Source organism: Vanacampus margaritifer, chromosome 2 (assembly GCF_051991255.1).
Source record: "Vanacampus margaritifer isolate UIUO_Vmar chromosome 2, RoL_Vmar_1.0, whole genome shotgun sequence".
In the NCBI taxonomy this organism is placed as follows: Eukaryota; Metazoa; Chordata; class Actinopteri; order Syngnathiformes; family Syngnathidae; genus Vanacampus; species Vanacampus margaritifer.
The window spans coordinates 15,895,721-15,919,529 of NC_135433.1; the positions used below are offsets into that span (position 1 = coordinate 15,895,721).

The window sequence follows — 23,809 nt, forward strand, 5'->3', positions numbered from 1 at the left end:
TTTAATTGCAGTAATTACATTCCATCCAAATGACGGCTGAGTGGATCGTAAGAGCAGTGGCGTTCTTCCTTCAATATTTTCTATTCAGCATGCTGCCACACATGAGAATCGCTACAACCCCCCGACCCCCAACCCCCCCTAAACGCCCCCACCCCACCCCTGGAGACGCTGCAGGACGTCGAGAAGACAAAACACACACACAACCACACTGCACTTATTTGCACTTATTGAGGCGTGCAGGGAGCATGTTTTCATCCACTTGTGCGTTTCCTTGAGCTCCGAGAAACAGCCGACTCTCATCAAATCAAAGCTCAGAGACAGCAGGCAGGAAAAAAAAAAACTAAGCAAAACCAAAAAAAACACACAAATATATTGAATGTTTTTTTTTTTGCACACTTCACATATTGTACCTCTTTTCCATTCAGATCTGGCCACTTAGTGCTAAAGCCATGATTCAATATGATCAATCTAGAACTTGAAGATGTTTCATTCAAGGGTACCACAGTGCATTTCAATTAATTACAAAAAATAAAAAATAGTTAAATGCATAGTATTAAATAATATAAAATAGCTTATTTTAATATTATATTATTTTATTTATAATTTCGAAATTGACAAATAAGAATAAATGAAAACAAAAGAATACAAAAAAACAGACTAAATTACTAATAAATAATACAGGGTTGCCTACCCATTTGCAGCACTAAACACAATCTCTTTACTGCCTATAAACCAAGCTTTATGTTTGATGGGTTTTTTTGTGTGTCGTGCTTCTATTGGCATGATGAACATGCTGCCATTAAAATGACGTTATAATAGGTGTGTACGGGGATGGGGGGGGGGGTGGGTTGCGCCAACGCTTAAAACGTCTGGGAAAAGCTGGCCGAAATGCATTGCCATTAATCTGTCTTTACCCTCGTGCGCTGTGAACCTCCCCCAGGGGGACCTGAAGCTACTTTCCCAGAGCAATTTCGCTTCCACAAAAGCAGCAAGCGAGCGAGGGGGAGGCGAGCGTCTATTGGATCTTGTTTATATATAACGTTATCCATAAATGATGGGAGCTGTGGTGCGTGTGAGTGAGGTCAGGCTGAAGGATGAAATGTGGAGGATGAAGGTGAAGGATGGTCTTGAAGAATGGCGTGATGCCTATGCTGAAGCCACAGGTGGGTATTTCTTCCTGTCTGCAGGATTTACCAATTCATTACTGCGGCTTTATTGCTTACGATATTGTATTAGCGGATGTTAGTCAGCATCTTAACAAGGTTGGCAATTTTCTATTGTCAAAAATATTTTTTTTTTGGATTGTGTTTGTTTAAAAATACAAGGGAAGAAAACCTTCAAAAAATAATCACATATTAATTTGCAATCGCCATATTGTGTGTGTGTGTGTGTGGGGGGGGGGGATTACAATTATATATATTTTTTATAAATTGTATTTTTTTTATACATTTTTCAGCCGTAATTTAATTAATTAAGTTATTTCTTACAAAACTAATTTGAAAACATTTATACACACCAGATAGCAGATTTGAGAGTGTTTGGGATTCCTGAACTGTGGTGGGGGGCACCCTTTGACATCAGGACTGGGGTCACACCCACCCAAAAAAAGTTAGAGTGGTGCCTTCATGTGCTGCTCCACTGTTTGTGTTCAAGTTATAGCTGTCAAACGATTACATTTTTAATCATATTAATCACATATTAGAATTGTGATTAATCACTTAAAAAGGCTTTTTATCAACATTTTTTGCCAGACAAATTTAAGGAGCACCTGTTGTGTGTTCATTCTTTTGACATTTAATATTGTGAGGACATCTTTAACCTTTTTGATCCACAACACACGCTCATCCTACTCTTTTTCTACTCCGTTAATCACTTGCAAAATTTAAAATGAAAAAACAAATGACCCCAATAGTTTGACATGAACAAATATTCCGAAAGTCATACGGAAACATTTATTAAATGTTTTACTTTAAAGCATGTATTTGTGTTCATTGCTCAAACATAACCTGTGCTACATTTAACGTAACCATCCGCTGTCAGCTAAAGGTTCATCTGCGGTCAAAATTAATAGTGTGAGTAATCTGCGTTAATACATGATTAATGTGATCATTTCTTTGTGACTAATCAATGAGTTAACGCTTTAACTTTGACAGCTCTAGTTCAAATATAGGTTGCTTCTAAAACCACAAATATCAATGCCACCTGTCGGTATATCAATGCCGTGTGGTATTGTTTGTTAGCATTAAACTATGCACAAAAAGCTATGTTGTTTTAAATACACATTCTTTTTGCTTTAGGTTAAATTTGACAGTATACTTGAACTGGGAGTGGCATTAAACAGTTTGAAGCCTCTTTTTTGATCAATTGTTCAATATTTGCCAAATTCAAGTTCACTGCTACGATACAGTGCGACTATCTTAAGTTTGCGCTTGTAAGTCAATGTAAAAAAAAAAAAATTGTCCGAATGACACCTTGCATCTTGAAAAACTCGGTCACCCATACTATATTTAATCATTTCACGTAATAATTAAAACAACAGCTACCACACTTTTTCTAGTCGATGTTATGGATTGCAGTCAATTTAAAGGCTTCATGTTAACAGAAAATGGAAAGACATCATTACAAAATATTTTCTGCCTTAACAACCCAATCATTTCATTTTCTGTTAACTCCGAGTGTTTCTGTAATCAGATTCCTTTTAAAAGCTTCCAGACAGTCCTGGAGGTTGTGTTATTACATGCATTTAAAACACTTAGACGCATGACACATATCCACAGGCAGGCCCAGATTGAGAAGGTGAGACAAGCGGGATTTTCCCGGTTGGCCTCTAGGGGGCGCTGTGTATATCGGCCCGCAATTTTGTTTCAAAAGCAGCAATTAAAGTGCTTTTGGTAGATACTTAGCCAGAACCAGCGTTACTAACTTGGAGTGGTCTTCATTTCCCCGCATGGTCGGCCTGAATTATGAACCTTTTAGCCACTATTTTGCGCAGAATGGATAATACGCATTTTTGAAGGCTTTCTCTCACTCTCTCTCGCTCTCTCTCGCTCTCTCTCGCTCTCTCTCGCTCTCTCTCCCCTCCCCCCACCCTAGCCAGGCTGCTGGCCGACACACAGCCAAACTAATCAAACAATACACTGAGTGTCCGGACTCTCAATAGTAAAGAAAGTCAGATAGCAGAAAAGTGTGGCGCAGAAAAGCGTCACTTTGTCTCTCTCTCTCTCCTCCTCTCATTACTTCCCCACCCTCGTCAGCGCCCGCTGACACTACAGCCAAACAAGACACTCGTAAACAAGTCAAGTCAAACAGGATAACGTGTAAATAATAGTCCAATAGCATGTTTGGCTGATCATTTTTCTACGAGTCATTTAATGTTGTGGTATTTGTACCTGTTGGGAACAGTAGGTTACATTGAGGGAGGAAAAAAATATTCTGCCCCACTAGAAGGAAGAGATAAATAGTATGGCTTAACCTGCTTTTTGGGATTTAAAAAATATATATAGTAATTAATTACATTGAAAACAAATGACTAGTTTTTAAATGTGACTGAAACTAACTTTTGCATTTTGTACCTCATTTTGTAAACTCTGCCCTTCTAATAGTAATTCTAGCAATATTCCAGCACAATAAAGTTAAAGTGTGATTGCAGTTTATTATTTTAGCTCTTAAAAATATCACATTTGTCTTGTATACCTAGCCTTATTGTCTCCTTATTTAGGCTTTATGTTTAGAGAATATGACAGGTGGTCAAATGAATTTCTTAAGCACACTTGACTTACGTTTTCATAATTGTTCAGATATACTGATTGCGGTCTAGTAAGTTATTTAAATTTTTGATCATATACAACATAACTATTGACGTTGGTTACTTATTCGAATGTTTAATCTATTTTAGATTGCTACTTTAATGCATATGAAATATACATCTTCATTAAAACACTGTAAACTTAAGTGGGCCGGTCTGAGCCTTGAAACTCCAGGGCTGAAAATGAGTCCCAGTCCGGCCCTGTTCACAGGATCTAAAAGGTTGGCAGACAAATTGGGCTTCCATTTGAACATCTTTAAGCGAAATGACGCAGTCAGGATCCCGGCACTGATTGACAACCGCTTTGATGGGTTGGAACGGATTAAATGCAAAAGTTTTACCTTAAATTAGCCGCTTCAAAAGCACTTGAACAGGCGGAAACAGGAGCGAGTGGGCAGTAAACCTGAGTGACGGCGGGAGCAGATAGCTCGGAATTCTCGTTACAGCGGCGAGAAAAGTCTGATAAGAAAAGGCCAGAGGCGAGGGGAAGTTTGAAAATGGAAGCTGTGCATGCGTATGACCATTACTCTACCCGAGTGCGGCCGTGAGGCAATTCCGTTTAGGATCACTGATGGATTCCTTCGCACGGCGCCACGGGGTGGCGTTATTCCAGGTCATTGACGGCTCTTCATCGGAAGCGTTGGCCGTCCCCAAGGCGGCAACAGTCAGTATGTGTGTGTGAAGAGAGCGCTGCTGGAGTAAATGTGTCTTTTATTTCCTACGGGACAAGAGAGGGTCATAGCCCGAAGGTGACCACAAGATAATGCCTCCAGAGCATCATTTCTAGTGATGCATCAAATATTCAGCCACCGAAAATGTTATTAAAAAATAAATAAAATTCAAGCCGAAAGAGGATGTAGTGACGCAAGCTTGGTAAACTATGTCAAAAAAGAGAGCGCTGCCCAGTACTGCATTACAGGTGAGCCACTCTTTCTCCTGCAACGCCTTCCCTTTTTTTCTTTGATGAGAGTCCCTCGAGTATGGAGGACCAAAAGTGCCAAAATTAAATAAATGAATACATCATTAAATAACAAAATAAATGTGTCATGACATAATTAAATGTGTCATTTATTAATTAAATATGGAATTACATAAACCAATAATTAAATAAATGTGTCATGAAATAATTAAATGAGTCATTTATTAATTAAATATGGAATTAAACAAACCAATAAATAAATAAATGTGTCATTAATTAAATTACCTACATATATAAATATATATATAATTATTTCTGTATTTATTTATTTCATGTTCCTGTGTTGCAGCGTTTCATGAATTTATTTTATCTGTCAAACTCGCCCGTCAAAGTTAGTGGGCGGGGCTGATTCACTCAAATCTTGTCAAATCGACTGCTTCGGCCTGAAGAGGTTAGAAACATGGCAGCTAAGGTGATGGATTTATTTTTTTTGTTGCTGAAATAGAGTGATCGAGGCTTGTTATTGTGCAAAGCCAACATAAAAATAAAAGCGAGATTTCCACTATTTCGCTACAGTACAGTTTGAGAGTGATTTGCTTCTGAGGCGTAGCTCTCGTAACGTCCCGCCTCGACTCTCGCGAGATCTCGCAGTTCTTGTAGGCGGTCACGTCACGCTATCGGCTCCTCATGAACGTTACGAGAAAAAATAGAATGTGTGTTAATAAGACTTGTGGTCCCCTTTTTTTTCTTCTTGCTTCTTCTCAAGAAAAAAAAAGAAAAAAGAAAAAGACTTGTTGTCCCCTCAGGAAGCAATTCCGACACAAAAGCGAGTGGCCCTGTACTTCTAACTTCCCTTTCTTCATTTCACTGGGCGTGGTCACATGACTACAGGAAATGCGAAAAAAGTGACTTCCATTTCAACACCTCTCAAAAAGCACATTATGAGAGCGTAAATCTGAGTCTAATGGTAACGCACCCATTGAGGTCAATAGCGCCACCTAGCCTATTGAATTGTGTTTACTAGCTACTCACTCTGCATCAATTCATTATTCTGACATGGATTTGCCTTGACTTGGTGAGCAGGGTGACCAATCAGGTGTTAGGACCTGCCCACCAAACTTTGATGGGTGAGTTTGACAGATAAAATAAATTCATGAAACACCGCAACGCAGTGACTATGAAATAATTAATTAAATAGACAAATAATTAATAATTAATTAAACAGACAAATAATTTTATATATATATATATATTTACAAATAATCATAAGTAATTTCATTAATGAACACATTGATTTGTTTAATTTCATATTTAATTTCATATTTAATTAATAAATGAAACATTTAATTAATTGATGACACCTTTATTATTTATTTAATGGTGTATTCATTTATTTAATTTAGGCACTTTTGGTCCTCCATACTCGAGCGCCGTGCAAAATACTTTAGCTAAAGTTAGCACTATTGCTATCAACAGTTTTAAACATATAAACACTTAGCACTATCTCCGGGTGACTACAGATCTGTACAGGACGCCGTGTGTGACTTTGCAATCTGTTCCCAGAGCCGATTGGCTGGTGCGAAGAAATGTATTTATTTTTGGACGTTGGTGAATGTGTCGATTTTAAGTGTGCCGCACCGTGTCCCGCTCTGTGCTAAATAGGCCTAAATATTTTATAATAATATTATAATTTTAAATAAATATAATAAATGCAATAATAATTTTAAAAAATTCAAAATTTGGCATAATTTTTTTTCAGCGTTTCGGTTTTCGGCCAAGCATTTCTCATTTTCCGTTTTCGGTTTCGGCCCAAAAATTTCATTTCAGCGCATCCCTATTCATTTCCTTTCTGTTCCAAAAAACTTACAAAGTAACCATAAATAAGATTTTCTTTATAATAAGGATTAATGTAAGAAATGGAAAAGTCATATTACAAGAGCCACTCCTTAAAAAAAGGCACATTGCAGCCCACCTGGAGGCGTGAATGCCAAGCGTCAAGTTTGGAAGAAACCAGACACCGCCTGACCAATAACATCCCTCCAGTGAAGCCTGTTTTTGTTTTTTTTACCAGAGTGGATAGTGCAAAGAAGTACACAGAGAGATAAACCACAAAAGTGTTGTGGACTAATGAAATGAAGATTAACCTCTACCAAAATGATGGGAAGGCCAAGTATGGCGAAAGGAAGGGTGCATTTTTTATTTTATTTTTTTAACACACAAGCTCATGTGTGAAGCGTGGTCATGGCTTGGGCTTGCATGGCTGCTTCTGCAACAGGCTCACGGGTCTTTCATGAATTAAAATGAACTAGTCGCAGGCTTGATGCAGTTACTGCAAGTAAACTCTTAGGCCACCAAATATTAAATATTATTCACTTGAAATTCATTTAATAATGTCCGTTCCAATACTTTTGCGCACTTGAGAAATGAGTGGGTTCAAACAAAAGATGCTCTTCCTGAAAGGAAGTGTTACGGTGCTGTCGCGGAGCGGCGTGGTGTCTGTCGGCGTGTGAGGTGGAGGACCCAAAATGCAGGGAGGCAGGAGAACCACGGCAGGAGTGCGGGTTGAACTGACGTACTTTATTTTACAAAAGCACTAACCAGGGTACTGGTTAATATTAAATAAACAAAGAACTGAAAGATACAAAATCAAAGTAACAGCCAGAACTCCGACCGTGACAAGCGACAATGATCACACGCTGACTGATCACCACCCGGGAATTAAATACACCCACACTAATTAGGTAACTAGTCACACCTGGGGCCAGGCACAAGTGGCTGAGGGCCCGGATTGGTCAACCCGCGGAAGGGCGGGAACCCACTCAGGGCCCTCAACCAAAGCCAGATCTTCCCAGACATGACAGGAAGTCAACCCACCCAAGAAATCCAAACCTTGGGAATCATTTTTCTTTTTCCTTTTCCATGGCAACAGTCCTCATTGAGCGAGTGCGTCCGTCTGCTACAATGGCCGTGTGGTGCACACGTGGCCAACATGGTTCTGGGCAACACAAATTTGGTTTTTAAAATATTTCTCAACCTTTTGAGGCACACATTTTGGTGTCGATCTATTTTTGTGGTTGACTTAATAGCTGGCTTATCCAAGATTTGTTTTCATTCCCAGCCCTTCTGTGAACGACTTCCATGAGTCAAATAAACGCAAATGCCAATCTTCGTAGTTTGTGTACCAATTTACAAATACAGGTTTGAATGATGTGATCCTTATGAAACATTTATAATATGCTCCAATGTGTGTGTGTGTATTAATGCAGTTATAACTATATAACTGGGTTGCACAGTGACCGACTGGTTAGCCTGTCTGTCACACAATGCCGAGGTCAAGGGTTCAAATCCGGGCTGCGGCCTTCCTGTGTGGAGTTTTTCACATGCCTGCGTGAGATTTCTTCGGGTACTCTGGCAACTAACGATTAGTTTAATAATCAATTCATCTGTTCCTTATATTCAATTGATGAATCCAATTTAAAGGTCCCATAGTATGAAAATGCACTTTAGTGGTGTTTTCTATCAAAAATATGCATCCCCGGCCTGTCTACAATCCAACCAGGCATGAAAAAAGTCCGTCCGCAACTTCTTTAGCGTTCTCCTCCTTTCTAAAATGTGTGCTTTTTAGAAAGGAGGAGATTAAACTTCCGTGACTTAGTGACGTCAAAAAGACACGGACGTGCACTCGACCCGGCCCCCTCGGGTTAGTGGCACCACCTCTGTTAAATGTTTGTCACGACCACTGAAATTCGAGAAACTGGCTGCTCCTTTCTTTTTCTCTCCCTGCTCACAAATGCTCCATGGAGAGGGGAAACAATGATCAGGGAAAAGTGATTGCTTCCTTTGTCCCAAGTCTTTGAGAAGACAGTGGATTCATTTTATTTTTGAAGGCCGTGTACCGACATCATTTCTCAAAGGACTGTTTTGTTAGTGAAAGCCTGTTCAGAGTTGAATTTGCAACACGTTTAAACATAATGGATCGGTCCCAACAGTGTGACACGACTGCAAACGGGAAAGATGTAAGTTTAATATTTTTGATTTAGAGATGTGCACCTTCAAACATATTACTGGTGTATTTTTAGTGCCTAAAGTGGGAGCTACATTTGTCGTGTGGAGGTTGTTTGGTTATGGATATGATAAGGTGGTGATTGGATAATATGAAGCGGTTGCGTGTTGCTTTGTCAAGATACAATCCGCGGTGGTTAATTTGCCATGACTGGCAACTCGCCACCTAGTTGACATGACTTTGTGATGCTAACCGGCCGCTAAGTGGTCTCGGCGAGACGGCTTGCACGTTGCGACCGCGCAGTGACCTAAATGTGCACATTTGTGTTATTCAGAACCGCTTGTGAATGTCTACAAGCATTCCCGGCAATCGAGCTACCTACTCCAAGGTCTAAATAATTACTCGATTACCCCCCAAAAAATCAATTAGTTGTTGATAAATGGACTGCTTTTTATTTAGCACTTTATCTACACCATTTGGTGCCCAAAGCACTTTACAACGCACACACATTCATACACCAGTGATCAGCCGCTGCCAGGTCCACTGGGAGCAAATCAGGATTGAGCGTCTTGCTCAAGGACACTTCGACATGGTTACCAGGGGTGAGGATCGAACCCACAACCTCACGGATGTGAGACGGCCACCCTACCACTGAATGATTGATTAATTTGTTGATGCACCTCTAGTTGCCTATAATAGCCCAGTCATCCCCAACTACAGCAGATGAAATTTCAAATGAGTTGTCACTATTACAGTTTATTTGAAGAGCTTTGAGATGTCAAAACAGTAAATTCTTTGAAGAAATGATGTTAAACAGCCATTCTCGCTCATTTTAGCGCTGCTGCTGCTGTCCAACGATGCGTTTAATTACGCCGACAAAGCCTTCACATCCACCTCGCCCTTTTGTTTGTCTGGGACTTTGCCAAAAGCTCAAAGCAGCCTCACTGTAAACCCGGGGCTTAGCAGGTGTCGGGGGGCTTTACATTCATCTTACATTGCCCCCAAATGACCGCAAAGATAATTCTACTAAGTTTTTCTTCACAACATTGTTTTCAAGATCATGATGAAAATGTGTGAAACAAGATCTGAAAAGCATAAAGAGATATACAGTACAGGGAGAAACATGTAATAAGATCCTGATCCGACACAAGAGTCTAGACTTGCGAATGGAATTTTCCAGTCCGGATTAAACATGCTTTTAGATGACAGTTGTTGAGCCTCCATACATTTTGCAAATCAGATGAGATTTCACAGACATTTTGATATGTTTTAGTCATTTGTTGATTTGAATATTTCATATTGAGTGCATCCCTCCAAACATAGTGGCAACATTAAAAGTATATGTAACCCACAACTCAATAGAAATGTTTTGAAAGAGAGGCAGAATATTGTAAAACTGGTTTTAACAATCATTATATTAACTTTGATTAAAATTACAAATAAATAAAAAAATACAATCAAACATAAAAAAAGTATTACAATCTATTAAAACTTAGAATTACAATAAAATATAGTAAAATATAATTAAAAAAAGAACATAAACAAATAAACATTTCAAATATAAATATAAATTTTAAGTAAATCAAATCATTACATACATTAAATTAAAGTTAGTAAATTGATTAAATAAAAACAATATCAACATTAATATAAAACATTGATGGATCCAAATGAATGTATCCTTGACAAACAAAATGATCAAATTTAAATTTAAACTTTTTTTTATTATTATTATTTACTCCTCAAATGTTTTCGGTTCCTTTTTGTGGTGAGCACGTCTGCATGTCAATCTCGTCAAGGTTAACATGCTGCCTCAAAACATCCTCGCTCACAACAAGCAAACTTCCCTTCAAACAAAGTTAAAAATTAATTACCGGCAAATGCACCTTGCATAGTTTTATTTCTTTTTGTTTGTTAATGGATCAATAAAACAACAATAACAAAGCTAACGATGCATTAAGGGCTACTGTGGAGGTTTAATTCCAAACTTTACTATTGTCTTATTCTCTCATTTCTGTTCGGGGCCAAATGGCACAACAGCTTCAATTCGTTTGTTTAGTTGAATAACATAAATTCCAGCCAAGCGTGTCAATTGGGGAATTAAATGTTGAATTATTTTACAGCTTGGTTAACAAGTAAAGCTTGAAATAACCTTCTACTGGTGAGCAAAAAGCGCTAACAACCGCACTGCGCTGACAACAAAAATGTCAGAAAAATTAAGATACATACAGTGATGCCTTGAGATATGAGTTTTATCTGTTCTGTGACCAGGCTTGCAACTCAGAATACTCGAATCGCAAAACATATTTTCTCATTCAATTGAAATAAATGAAAACCAGACTAAGTACACAATTATAAAGAATTAAACCTTTTTTATCACAGTGCACTGAAGGGTCATGTGCTGATCTTTCTGCTGTAACCACCTTGACCACCTGGGGACAGTATGAGGCAGACAGATGGATATACTTTATATCCAATGAAACGTCTGAACTCGTCTCTCCTGTATGACACTAATATTAGCCGCTCTTTCCAGAGGATAAAGAATATATGACTGTGTGAGCACTGTGATGTTGTCCTTCTATGTGTGTTGCTGCACCTTTTCTGTTCAATTTATTGTTTAAGGGTTTGTAGCACCCATTTTTATAGATGCTAATTAGTATTAGCATTAAGCTAATTGACTGAATGGGTTTGCTATGTGGTTGTTTTAAATATACAAAGTGTAATTCACTTTGTTTTATTTTTACAGTGAACTCTTACATACTCCTAGTTTGGCACCCGTGGATTAATCTTTTTTACCCCCATATTCTCTATTTAAAGATATGTTTAAAAAAATATATATTTATTAGTTTGAATTTCTTTTGGTGGGGGGGGGGGGGGGGGGGAGCCAACTCATGTTTGTGGAAAATGCTTATCTGAGGGTTTTTTTCCCAATATTTTTTCTGGGTTAAAAAACATTTCTTCCATTTAGAATGGGCACCAATTATATGCTGATTTTCGTGATTTGCTATTTCATCTAAATGACAAGTATAAACAAATAAGCCATTTGTTTAAAATGCAGTAATTAAAAAAAAATTCTGTCTTTCATCTTGTCATGATAAATGTTTTATTGTCTGGATTGTTTACTTTTTTTCATGTTATGCCTTGTTTTCTAGTGGTTTGTGTCCTGTCTTGCTCATTTGTTGTTATTTCTTTGTACCCGTTCTCGTCAACCTGGTCCCTTCTGTCGACCAATCAGCTCCCTCAGCCATCGCATCTTGTCCAGGTATTTTGTGTCGTCATTTGGCTTGTATTTAGTTCCTTGCTATGTATTACTTTAAGTCTCGCATTTGTTTTTTGACTTTGACTTTGTTAACTGAGTACTTTTGAATTTTCCACATGCCTGGTTTTCAATGTTTTTGTTCTTTTGAAAATACATTTTCATTGGCACTCTTGCTTCCCCACTTCCCCACATTAAGCTCCCCATCCATGCCAAACCGTAAGACCACCTTTAAGTTCAAAAACATGAATCCCAGTAAAGCATGCCAAGTGGGGAATTATTTTGGAACTTTGTTAACGAGCAAAAGCTCGTCACACGCCTTTTATTGGTGAACACTCCCGCCCCTAGTCGTCAAAACACGTGTCATTAGGCGCTCATTGCCTCGGGCGGCCTCCAGGCTCAGACGCGTCCCAAACTCACGCTTGAAAAATGTGGATTTTTATCCTCCACCTGAACCCAAACATCCTCATCTGCTGCTCCCAAAAAGTCAAAAGAAAAAGTAAACGATGAGGTCACAGTGTGTCTGCTCACATTGCATCAAGCCACGTGGTAGCACCCTGGGGTGCTCCGCTGAGATGAAGCTTGTTTGAGCGTCCGCTCTGCTCGTTGTTTGCACTGGCTTGCGAATGCCTGAAACGCTCGAATGCGTCGGGAATGCCAGTGTGAAGACAGCAGGAATGTCACAGGGAAATGGCCAGCTGCTGATGCGCACTACCGGTGGCAGTGAAAACAAGCGCACCACAGACGGACATGCACCTGGATAGACTAATGAGAGTCAATACGAGAGCAGTCTGTAGACACTAATCCAGGGGCAGCAAACTACGGTCCTCGGGGGCCGCAGCCCTGCAGGTTTTAGAGGTTTCCCTACTCAAACTGCAGCAGATTCCAATGAACAGGATCGTTATCAGGCTGATGCAGAGCTTGCTGATAAGCTGATCATGAATCATCAAGGGAAATATCCAAAACCTGCAGGACTCCGGCCCTCGAGGACCGGATCTCGCCATCCCTGCATATATACTCCTGTCCTCTAGGTGGCATTAATGTGCGTTCTAAAATGGGTGTAAGAGCAATTGCCACATGTAGTCGAAGTAAGTTGTTGTTCTTTCACCTGCTGGATCGAGGGCTTTACTTGGCCTCAATGCAAGCGAAATGTAACAGGCATTTTTTTCCTAGTTGCTAGGAAAATAATTAATTAAATGACATTTTTAAATGCTAAAATGCTTTTGTGACTAATATGTGACCCTTATGTGAGATCTTGAATATACGTGAAAAATCAAGTAAAATATAACAAAGCTTTTTAAAAAATAAAATATACATTTCAATGAAAATATAAATATTACATCAACTTAAAAGAAATGATTACAAAAATGAAACAAACATTAAAGCTTCTTTTTAGATGCTGAAGTAAAAAAATATATATATTGAAAAATATATTGAAATTAAATTCTCAAACTTTGTTATGGATACAAATATACACGAATATGGTGTGGGGGAGGAAAATGGGCAAAAATATTAAAGTATCCTTTAGGCTTTGGAGAATTTGTAAGTGATCTTTGCAAAAATCACTAAGTTAGATTTATTGAAACAGTCATTATGACGTGACAGCATTACATTATTTCTGGCGACATCTTGTGCCGCTAAGAAATCACCAAGTTAGAGAAAAAACAACCTGAAACAGAAGAAATATATGGATACCTACATATATCTGAAATGACAACGATGTTTAAGCTCCTTCTTGATGTCCGGAAAAAAAAACAGTTAAGAATATTTCTAATCTTGCTAACTCAAAAATGGCGGCTGTACCAAAACAATAAACTCACATTTTTGTTGTATCGTTTTATCATACCGAAAGGGAATAACAGATGTGACAATCGTTTGAAGATAAAGGAAGTTCTGACATGGCCGTTTAAAGATGCAGCGAGCATGGGCGATAAGCCAGACGCTTTCCCAGGCAGCGCTGCTATATTGAGAAGAGAGACAGAACGCAATTATGCCTCGGGCTCCTTACAACCTCTCAGACTGGCTGACTACCAATGGACCCCCTCCTCCTCCCTCCCCGGCATCCACAGTAAGAAGCTGTAATGACCCTCAGGGAAGTTCTCGCCAAGACACATTGACATTTGGTCCACTTGACCGCTAGGGTTACTCGAAAAATCAATTAAGAAGCGGATACAAGCTGGAAGAGCTTGTCAGAGTAAATAGCAGCAGAGTCGTGCGGCGCACAGACAAACATTTGAATTCTCTCCAGTCACTTTTCGAATTGACTTCATTCTCCAGATGGTCTCAACATACAGAAGAGAGACAAAGTTGCTGTCTGGCTTTTGCCCGAAGCCATAACAGCCTTCTGTTTCTGTTCAATTTATCTCAAAATAACCTGAAGGACAGCAGCGCAAATGTACGCAATTAGTTTTGATTCTGGGGGAACAGTAGAAAAATGATCAAAACACTCAGCACTCACTCCATTCGGTGATATAGGCTACTGGAGGGCATCTAAATGTGCTAACTTGGCTAAATCTAAATTGAGTAGCAAATCTGGATGCAGTTTACAGTGGAGTGAGTGAGTGAGTGAGTGAGTGAGTGAGTGAGTGAGTGAGTGAGTGAGTGAGTGAGTGAGAGTGAGTTTTTTTTAGGACACTTCGGAAATATTTAAAGAGGTACATCCTTGGAAAGAAAAGGCACTCAGCTTGTAATCAATCCCAAATTTTCAGACTGGAGGTTCACACAAAAGCGTCAAGACGCCACAATAAAGCTCACAAATCAATTCCATAAACACCTCTGAATGCTTTGCTCTCAACCGAGAAGAGGAATTAACGAGATGCAGCTAATCGATGGCCGATGACGGAAGCACATTAATGACGCGCGATTACGAAAGGGATGAAAGCCAGACGATCGGTAACGCTTTGTGATCACAACCAAAGCCCAGCAGGGAGGGGGGTGAAGCGAACCTGATATTAAGGATCCAATCTTCTTCAAACTTTTGTGGATTTATGTCAAAGCAAGTAGCCTATTGATTTTTAAAGCGAGCGAATATACAATATGTGGTTGCAACTCCACAAGGTTCCTGAAAAACACACTCTTCTTGTCAAGTCACATTTTGACATCTGATCAGGGTTAACCCTAACCCTAATCCATCTGATCAGGGGTGTATGTAATAGCTCCATTACAATAAAAACCCATCCATCCATTTTCTCAACCGCTTGTCCTCACAAGGGTCGCGGGGGGGGGGGGGGGTGCTGGAGCCCATCCCAGCTGGCTTCGGGCAGTAGGCGGGGTACATCCTTAACTGGTTGCCAGCCAATCGCAGGCCACACAGAGACGAACAACCATACTCACAATCACACTTATGGACAATTTGGAGTGTTCAATTAACCTGCCATGCATGTCTTTGGAATGTGGGAGGAAACCGAAGCACCCGGAGAAAACCCACGCAAGCACCGGGAGAACGTGCAAACTCCACCCAGGAAGGCCGAAGCCCGGACTTGATCTCACGTCCTCTGCACTGGGAGGCGGACGTGCTAAGCAGTCAGCCACCGTGCCGCAATAAAAACCCTACCTTTTTTTTTTTTAAAGATAACTAATGCACAATTTTACAAATCACCTAGTCATGCACTTTTTACAAAAATAAACAAGTTATGAAGCTAGCATTATTTTCTGTAATACTGAAGATAGTTATTTTCTCCGGGAGTCTGTGTCCATTGGACATAAGTTCATGCCATTTGTTAAGTTACTGAAGTTTTCTTTGTCATACCTACCTGTTATGTCAGCGGTGTCCAAACTCGGCCCTCGAAGGCCGGAGTCCTGCAGGTTTTGGATGTTTCCCTGCTCCAATGCACCTGTTCCAATGAACAGGATCATTATCAGGCTTATGTAGAGCTTGCTGATGAGATTCAGGTGTGTTGGAGAAGAGAAACATCCAAAAACCGCAGGACTGAGTTTGGACACCACTGTTATGTACCAAGTCGGCATGCTATGCAAAATTCGGTACTACGTTCAGCGCTCCAGGGTAGATTTTTTTTTGTTTTGTTTTTTTTGGGTGCAAATAGGAAATTTAGGGGCGCACACTGTAAATCAACTTATGAAATACAGTGTCCCCTCGTTTTCCGCTGGGGTTAAGTTCCAAAAAATACCAGCAACAAATTAAATCTACAAAGTAGTTAGCTTTATGTTTTCCATTTATTATAAATGTTTTAAGGCTCTAAAACCCCTCACCACACAGTTTATACACTTTTCTCATTGAGGTATTTACATCTCACATTTCTCTCTTGTTTAAACATTCTCGATGTTCAAACCTTAAGAATTTTTTTTTAAAATAGGTTCATTACTGTAAAAAAATGCATGCAAAATTGCACCAAAACAAATCTGCAAAACAGCAAGACCGCGAAAAGTGAACCACGTCATGGCGAGGGAACACTGTACTCACATTTCCATTCATTTTCATTATATTACTGATAAATGGGCTGAAGTGTGGAGCAAAAGTTTTCCAGCAACAAAAACTATACAAGAATATTAACAACAACAAAGTCTGCATATTTACTGGTCGCACATGTGTGAAGGGATGAAAAATGTACTCGCACTGCCTCAAATTTTAAAGGCAATTTATCTTAGTGAGTGCTATCAGTACTGTATGTCCAAAAGTGGGGGTTATTGTATATTGTGTTATTGCATCCACCTTTAAGTAAGGAATAAAGTAACATTTAATCTATTTTAGCAATCAGTAAAGTAACACCATAAACACATTACTTTTTAAAGGTGTAATCAGATTACTTTTTCAAGGTAACTGTGGCAACACGGGTCACCTTTCAACTAACTGATTCAGTCGTTCCGAGGGAAGGACCCTATTGATTTTGAAAAATTCATAAAAAGGCCAAAAACTAGAGAAATCAAAATGGCAGAAACCAAAAGTGGAGGTAACTTAGTTGCCAGTATTCTCCGATGAAAGCTGTTTTCCATCTGTGAGCCAATTAATTTTCTTGCTGAGAAAACACATGAACATCTGCGTGAATAATGGCCCACACACACACACACACACACACACACACACACACACACACACACACACACACACACACACACACACACACACACACACACACACGTTTGTTTTACTATCTTTGTGGTGCCATCTCATTGACATAATGCATTTCCTAGCCCCTCCTCCTAACCCCAACCATAAAAAATTATTGCCTACCCCTATTCCTTACCCTAACCTCAACCATAACCCATTTCAAACCTAAACTCTAAATTCAAGTCTTCACCCTCAAAAAGAGGTTTAAACTAATGGGGCCCAGCAAAATGGCCCCACATGGACGGGTGGGCCCCACAACTCTGTGAAATCCCGAAATGTAAGCCCCACTTGGTAACAAAAACAAGACCAAACACACACACACACACACACATATATTTGTCTTTGTATCTCAATAGGGACATGTCATTGACAATGCATTTCCTAGCCCCTTACCCTAACTTTAACCATCACAACTGATTGCCTAACCCTAACCCTTACCCTACCCTCAACTAAAATCCAATTCAAACATAAACTCTAAAACCAAGTTTTGACCCTCAAAAAGAAGTCTGAACTTCTGGGGCCCAGCAAAATGTCCCCACAAGGACACTGGTAGTTAAACCGGGGGGGGGGGGGTGTATGGGCTCCATAATGCAGCAAAGGCACACACACAAATGGATGTGTGTGTGGCTCATACTATACAGTATGTGCCTTGTGGAGAGGCGACATGTTTGTGGTGGCAAAGAAGATTAAAGACCAACGGCGCTAAAGGTGGTTCACAGTTTTGAGGACACACAGAAGCACAAAATTCCCAAAGCGTCATTAGCGGTGGTGATAAGGAGCCACTCCTAAGTTAAGTTACGGCCCCTGGGGGATGCAGGCGGGGCTGCCACTGAGTGGCGGACTCAAGGAGATTTACTCTCAGGGGCCAATGCAAAAACAACAACATTCTTTCCCTGGCTGACCATGAGGCAGCGTCTAAAGATCTAAAGATAGCTTAGGGGTTGGGAATGTTTATGGTAGATGTTCCCCCTCGTGGGGGTCTTGGATTATCTCGGAAATTGTCATGAGGTGGCAGAGAACTTCCGTTCTGAAAGTCAAGAACAGACAAATGAAACACTCGTGGCAGTCGCGGACTTGTCCAGTCTGTCCAGTCCAGTGTCAAAAAAGACCCCAGAAAGATGTCCGAAGTCATTTAGCCAATCAGAAACACTTTGAATACTGATGAAACGTCGATCTACCCACATTAGATGGTGTAGGCAAAAACGCTTGGAAATGTAGCTTCACCCATTTATTTCATCTGATGGGCAAATTCTTGAGTAAGTGCTCAAACGGCTGCTTTAAAACCAAAATGGTCAACTTCCTGTTCAATTCCAGAGCATGGCCTCTTGAGTCTTGTGTCCAGTTCTGATCGACATGTCCATTTTGGGGGTTTGCCATGAAAGAAAAAACACTCGAAAGTACCCCCTGGAAACCATTTTGGCCTTGGCACTAAATTGTGTGGAAATATCTCAAAGATCCATGACTGAAATAGAAAAGAAAGTCAGCCATTTTTGTTTGGATCATCCATTTTGGGCTAAATTCCAGGACTTGTACTTTGGCCAAGGAAACAAAGGAATTAAACAAAATGAGCCCCAACTGGAAGCCGGTGTCCTAGACTGGAGGTCCCCAACCACCGGTCCGCAGTGTAGATGCCGATAGAGGAGACATAAGTCTTGAGTTTCTCCAAAGTCCATTTTCAGTGGAAAGATGGCCAAGAAACACAGAAGAGCCAACATACTGACATGGAAATAAGCATGAGTTAGCCACCATTACATCAACCCCCAACTATCCCGGCACCCGACAGTCGCACGACCCTGAAGCCAGAGCATGAGAAGACGTGAAAATGGTCTTCACAGGAAAGGAAAACAAACAGAGAAAAAGTAGACTGGCACTCCAGAAAAGACCATAATCGTCAAATCATCTGTCTGGGTCAAAACCATACATCAAACAGGAGTCATCTTCAGAGGGAAGGGTGCAAGCAAAACTTACCTGACGTGTCCCACATGTTCAGCTCAATGCGGTGCTTGTCGATTTCGAAGCTGGCCGTGTAGTTCTCGAACACGGTGGGCACGTACGTCTAAACAAAGCGGAAAATCACATTTGATGCAGGGACTAAATTAGCAATTAAGTAGACCTGCCAATTCAAACAAAAAGCTGAATCAGAAATGAGACTTGACACTGTAGCTTTGTGGGTATCGATCACGTTCTCATGCATGTGCATTCATGTTGAATGAAAGCACAATTAACATTGGTGAAAAAGTTTCTCTTCAGTTTCATCACTTTCTAAAATAAATCATAATAACTGGTCAAACTTAAAGCCAACAATGTATCTAATCTATACACACAAAACAACTATCTATTTTTTCAATTATTAGAATATAAGGAACTATTTCACATATTTAATGTACAAATTTGCACTTTATTTTTTTTAACTGAACTACAAATACCTACAGTAATCATGTGTCCAGTGAGAGCACATTTAAAGTAACGTATCAATAGCACCACATTTGGAACAAATAGCTATTCAAAACAATGAAACTTTGCTGGCTGGAGACCCCTGAGGGTCCATGAGCTGAAACACAGGCGTCCATAAAATACTGTAACTTGCAATCAATTATTTTGTCCTATCTTAAAAACAAAAAAAACAACAACAACATTCCTACAGTACATCGGGATTGGTACGCAATGATAACAGATGTATATGTACGATGTCGTCTGTGAGATCTGATGATGATCCGGTCCTCGGCCGTGGCAGAGGCGCCACGGGAGAACTTCTGAGCAAATAACCACTGAGGCTCTTTCAGCTCAATGTCAAAATGTCAAAAGTTGCCAGGCTGCACAGCTGTAGCTCTGGGCCAATCAAAAAAGAAAAAAGGAAAAAAAAAGCTCTGATATGATTGTGGCACCTCACAAAAATCTGACATCCCAGCATGCCTGCAGCATTTGTAGATTTGTCATGTTTTTTTTGTACAGGTGAGGCAATGTGTAAAAATGGACGCACATATCTTGGGTCAAAAGTTCCCAACGTGGATAAATCACTACATTTGATTGTAAAATGTTATTCGTACAGTCAGAAACGTTAAGTTGGCAACTATCATTGCGTTTGTAAATTAGCTCCTCTTTGTACGTAGCCATCTTGTTAGTGAAAGCGGTGTACATATTGCATTTAATTCAATTCAACTTGGTTAAGTTCCATTCAGTTGGAAAGTTGATGAGTATTTAGGGGAAACATTGGGGGAAAAATGGGGTAAGGGTGTTTCACTGCATTTGAGTTATTTTACTAACCACCATACACAATACTGATGATGTGATGATGTAGAACACAATTTCTAGGTTAGTCACAATTTCGAAATGTTTGTACACTTATTACAAATTGCACACATTTACAGTTAACAAACAACTGCAATAATAACAATAACAATAATAATAATAATAATAATATATTTTTTAAATCAAAGGTTTGTAAAATATTCTTTGAAATCCTAACAGTCTGAATAATATGGGTCATTTTCAAATAATTTGGTTAATAAATGTAATGGCAAATCCCCACTAAATTTCATTTTGAAAATCAATTAATTTTACTGATATGAATATTTGAATTGTTAGTCGTTGTTATTATTCAAAATGTATTAATTGTTTTCAATGAAAATAATGTTTTAATGGCAAAAATGTATTTCCCATTATGTGTTCCAAATGAAATTTCATAATTCATTTACATCATGATGTTTTCTGAAGTTCCATTTTTGGATATATTATGATTGCTCTCTTATTGCTTAATGTGGGCTCTCGCCACTCGGTGAAAACTAACACACATACATCTTAGTGCTCTGTGTATTGCATCTTCAAGTTCATTGTTCCAAGTTTTCAGTTTCTTTGTGTAGCAAGCTTTCCGATGATGCCAGCCTTTTGAATTTAGGATTAACAATGAACAAAGTTTTAAAAGTTTGAAACTTGGATTTAACAAAAAAAATGTCAAGACCAAAATAAACCCTTACTTGCTTTCGGTATTAAGATGTTGGCCGGAAATTGGTGCATTTACACCAGTTTTACAGATTCATAACTTTCTTATAGGCTATTCATTGCAGGAAAATGATACTATCTTAAAAAGATTAGTCTGATAATGCTGATCCCACAAAGCAATAAAATAAATAAATCATTTATCTTTTAGGATTTGCAAACGTCCCTACAGTGGTCCCAAAACATTTGAAGAACCCCAGATTTAAAAACAGCGTTACTTTACTATTAAGTTCCGCGGCAGGTCCAGATAGATGTCGTCATTCATTGATAAAAAAGGTTAAGTTGGTCCTCACCTCCGGGTAGCAGTCTTTAGCGAAAACGTGCAGCAGCGCTGTCTTGCCACACTGCGCGTCGCCCACCACCACAATCTTACAGCGGCTGCCCTGACTCTCCATGCCAGTCAGAGGTACGGTCGGTGGTCGCCAACATCCGTGAACACTAAACAAACAAACAGCGAAGACTTCTTCCCACGGAGCTCCCGTAGCTCCAGCACAGCTTTAGCGGGCGTGCTGCTGCTCTGGTGCGACTGACAGACTGACTGAGTGCCGCAAGAAGTGCCCGTGGCCGGTGACCGGAGTGATGAGCCACCAGGCAGGCAAAGCAGGTAGGGAGGGTGCACACGCTCGCCCTCGCTGAGACGCGCGTGCGCGATTATGGACAAGACTTGAGGTGACAGGCCGCGCCCACTAGTGCACGCGGAAGATGGAGGTTCACAGGCTCATTTTGACCTTTCCATTCAAATGTTTAATTATCGTTTGTTTAAAAAAATATATAGTGACGTTATTCCTTGCAGTCAAATGGAATAAATCTCTCTCTTTTGTAGCAACCGATCCAGCATTGAGTCACTGCTCTCTTTTGAGGGAAAAAAAACACAAATGTATAAAACGAATCCCCCTTTCAGCCGGCCCTTCATAAAAATGTGTGCACGTTATGTCTGTTGAATACTTGCCAGTAATGGAGACACATTAAACGCGGCGTATGTTTATGAAGCAGGCCGTTAAACGGGAATGGTTTAGGGTGATTGCTCTGTGTTTATAGTTCGTCATGCTTTGAGTTAGGTCAGGAACTGAATGATTGGTTTAGAACAATGAATGAATGCGCTCATTAAACTGGAGCTACCACGTGCAGTGCAATTTGGCATACTTTTAAGCCTCTCTGAAGAGTCACACTGCACTCTTGTGGCCAAAATGGAACTGCATTGGTAAATTGGCTCAACTTTTAATGACTGTATTTCTATTACAATACAGCGGACAGACAAACTGAAAATAGAGACTTTTACAGAGGACATCGCTGGCGTCAGACTAAATTTTTTTGCTTGGTTTCAAATCTTATTCATTCATTTATTTGTTTGTTTTTATGGTCTCAACTGAGCAGGCATGGAATCATGAATGATAGCTGCACAAAAGTACTTTAGAACCTTGTATGAAACAAACAACGTATGAAACTCAATACTGTAATTATATACACCATATTCATGTGATTGTCATAATAAGAATTGCAGAATAAGAATTGATGGTCCGTGTACTTTTCAGCCATTCGTATGGATATTGCCGTGATCTGCAACTCCTGTGTTGCGGTGAATCGTACAACAACCAAAAACACTGGCGTGCACAGGTAGACCCCTAGTAGGGCTCACACCCTTGCCCCTCTACCCCCTCTCAAAAAAAGGGCCCTTTGGAAAGTTTTTTTTTTTTTAATAAATACTTTACTTAGAAAAGCTGCATGATTAATAGTGTGTGGAAAAAGACAAACTATATGTGTCCCCTGCGCACGCGCACCCGACCTAGCTCGCTCGCTCGCTTCCTTTGTCACGTGAACGCTAATTACCCACGGTCGTGGTGTGGGATAGACACGCACGCACGCACGCACGCACGCACACACACACGCACACGCACACACACACACACACACACACACACACGCACACACACGCACACACACACGCACACACACGCACACACACACACACACACACACACACACACACACACACACACACACACGCTTCTCCTTCCCCTGCTGCTTCACTCCAGCCAGGTAACTGTGTTGTGAATCCAGTGAAATTGTATTGTTTGTTTGCCCTCTATTCCCTACCTATAATCATTTTGTTGTGAAGAAACATCAGCACAAACAACTGAGCATAAATTAGCCGACATTAGCCACCTAGTTTAAAATGCTACATGCTAATTCAATAATAGATAACGTGATAACCACCACATAGTAAGACTAATGACGGTGAAAGGAAGCTCTCTGTGCATTGAAAAGCATTGGACTTTGGATCATTGTAATTTCATTTGTGGGGATTATTTTGATTTCAAATGTGATGAACTGTTGTTTGTGTCTGGTTTGTATTATGCTAGTAGTCACAGGCAAAAACAAACCAATACGTCATTGGTGATCGAAGCATTTGCATTGAGTTGCATTGTGGAAAAATCTGAAATGCCCGGATGTTTGGAATTGTCAATTGCTTGTGAAAAATACCCTTTTGCCTTCTTGTAATGACAACAGTCAGTCTTATTCATTCTCATGCCATTGGTCTGTTTGGTTTCAATTGGTCCATTCATTTAGTAATTGTATCATAATGCCTAGAAAGGAGAGGCTAACAGGGGGGGGGGGGGGGGGGGGAGCTACAGCAAGCAGTCAAGGAAAGCATCTCTCTGCTCTCTTGGATGAAATCAAAGACGCATGAAGATGAAAGGTCAGACTCAGAGTCAAGGCCAGAGAGAGTCATGTTAACTAGAGTTTAGCACTTTTTTTTTTGAATA

At 39.9% G+C, this 23,809-nt stretch overlaps 1 protein-coding gene across 1 annotated transcript in view; it reads right to left on the reverse strand.

The window, feature by feature from the left end:
* The window catches only part of rnd2 (Rho family GTPase 2), a 48,288-nt gene extending 26,636 nt beyond the window's left edge, over window positions 1-21,652 (reverse strand). The window contains exons 1-2 of the mRNA XM_077556245.1: window positions 21,338-21,652; window positions 19,017-19,104 (exon numbers count right to left, since the gene is read on the reverse strand). Coding sequence (XP_077412371.1) covers window positions 19,017-19,104; window positions 21,338-21,439 — 190 coding nt within the window. The 5' untranslated portion in view covers window positions 21,440-21,652. The remainder of the gene's footprint in view (window positions 1-19,016; window positions 19,105-21,337) is intronic.
* Between the last annotated feature and the right edge of the window lie 2,157 nt (window positions 21,653-23,809).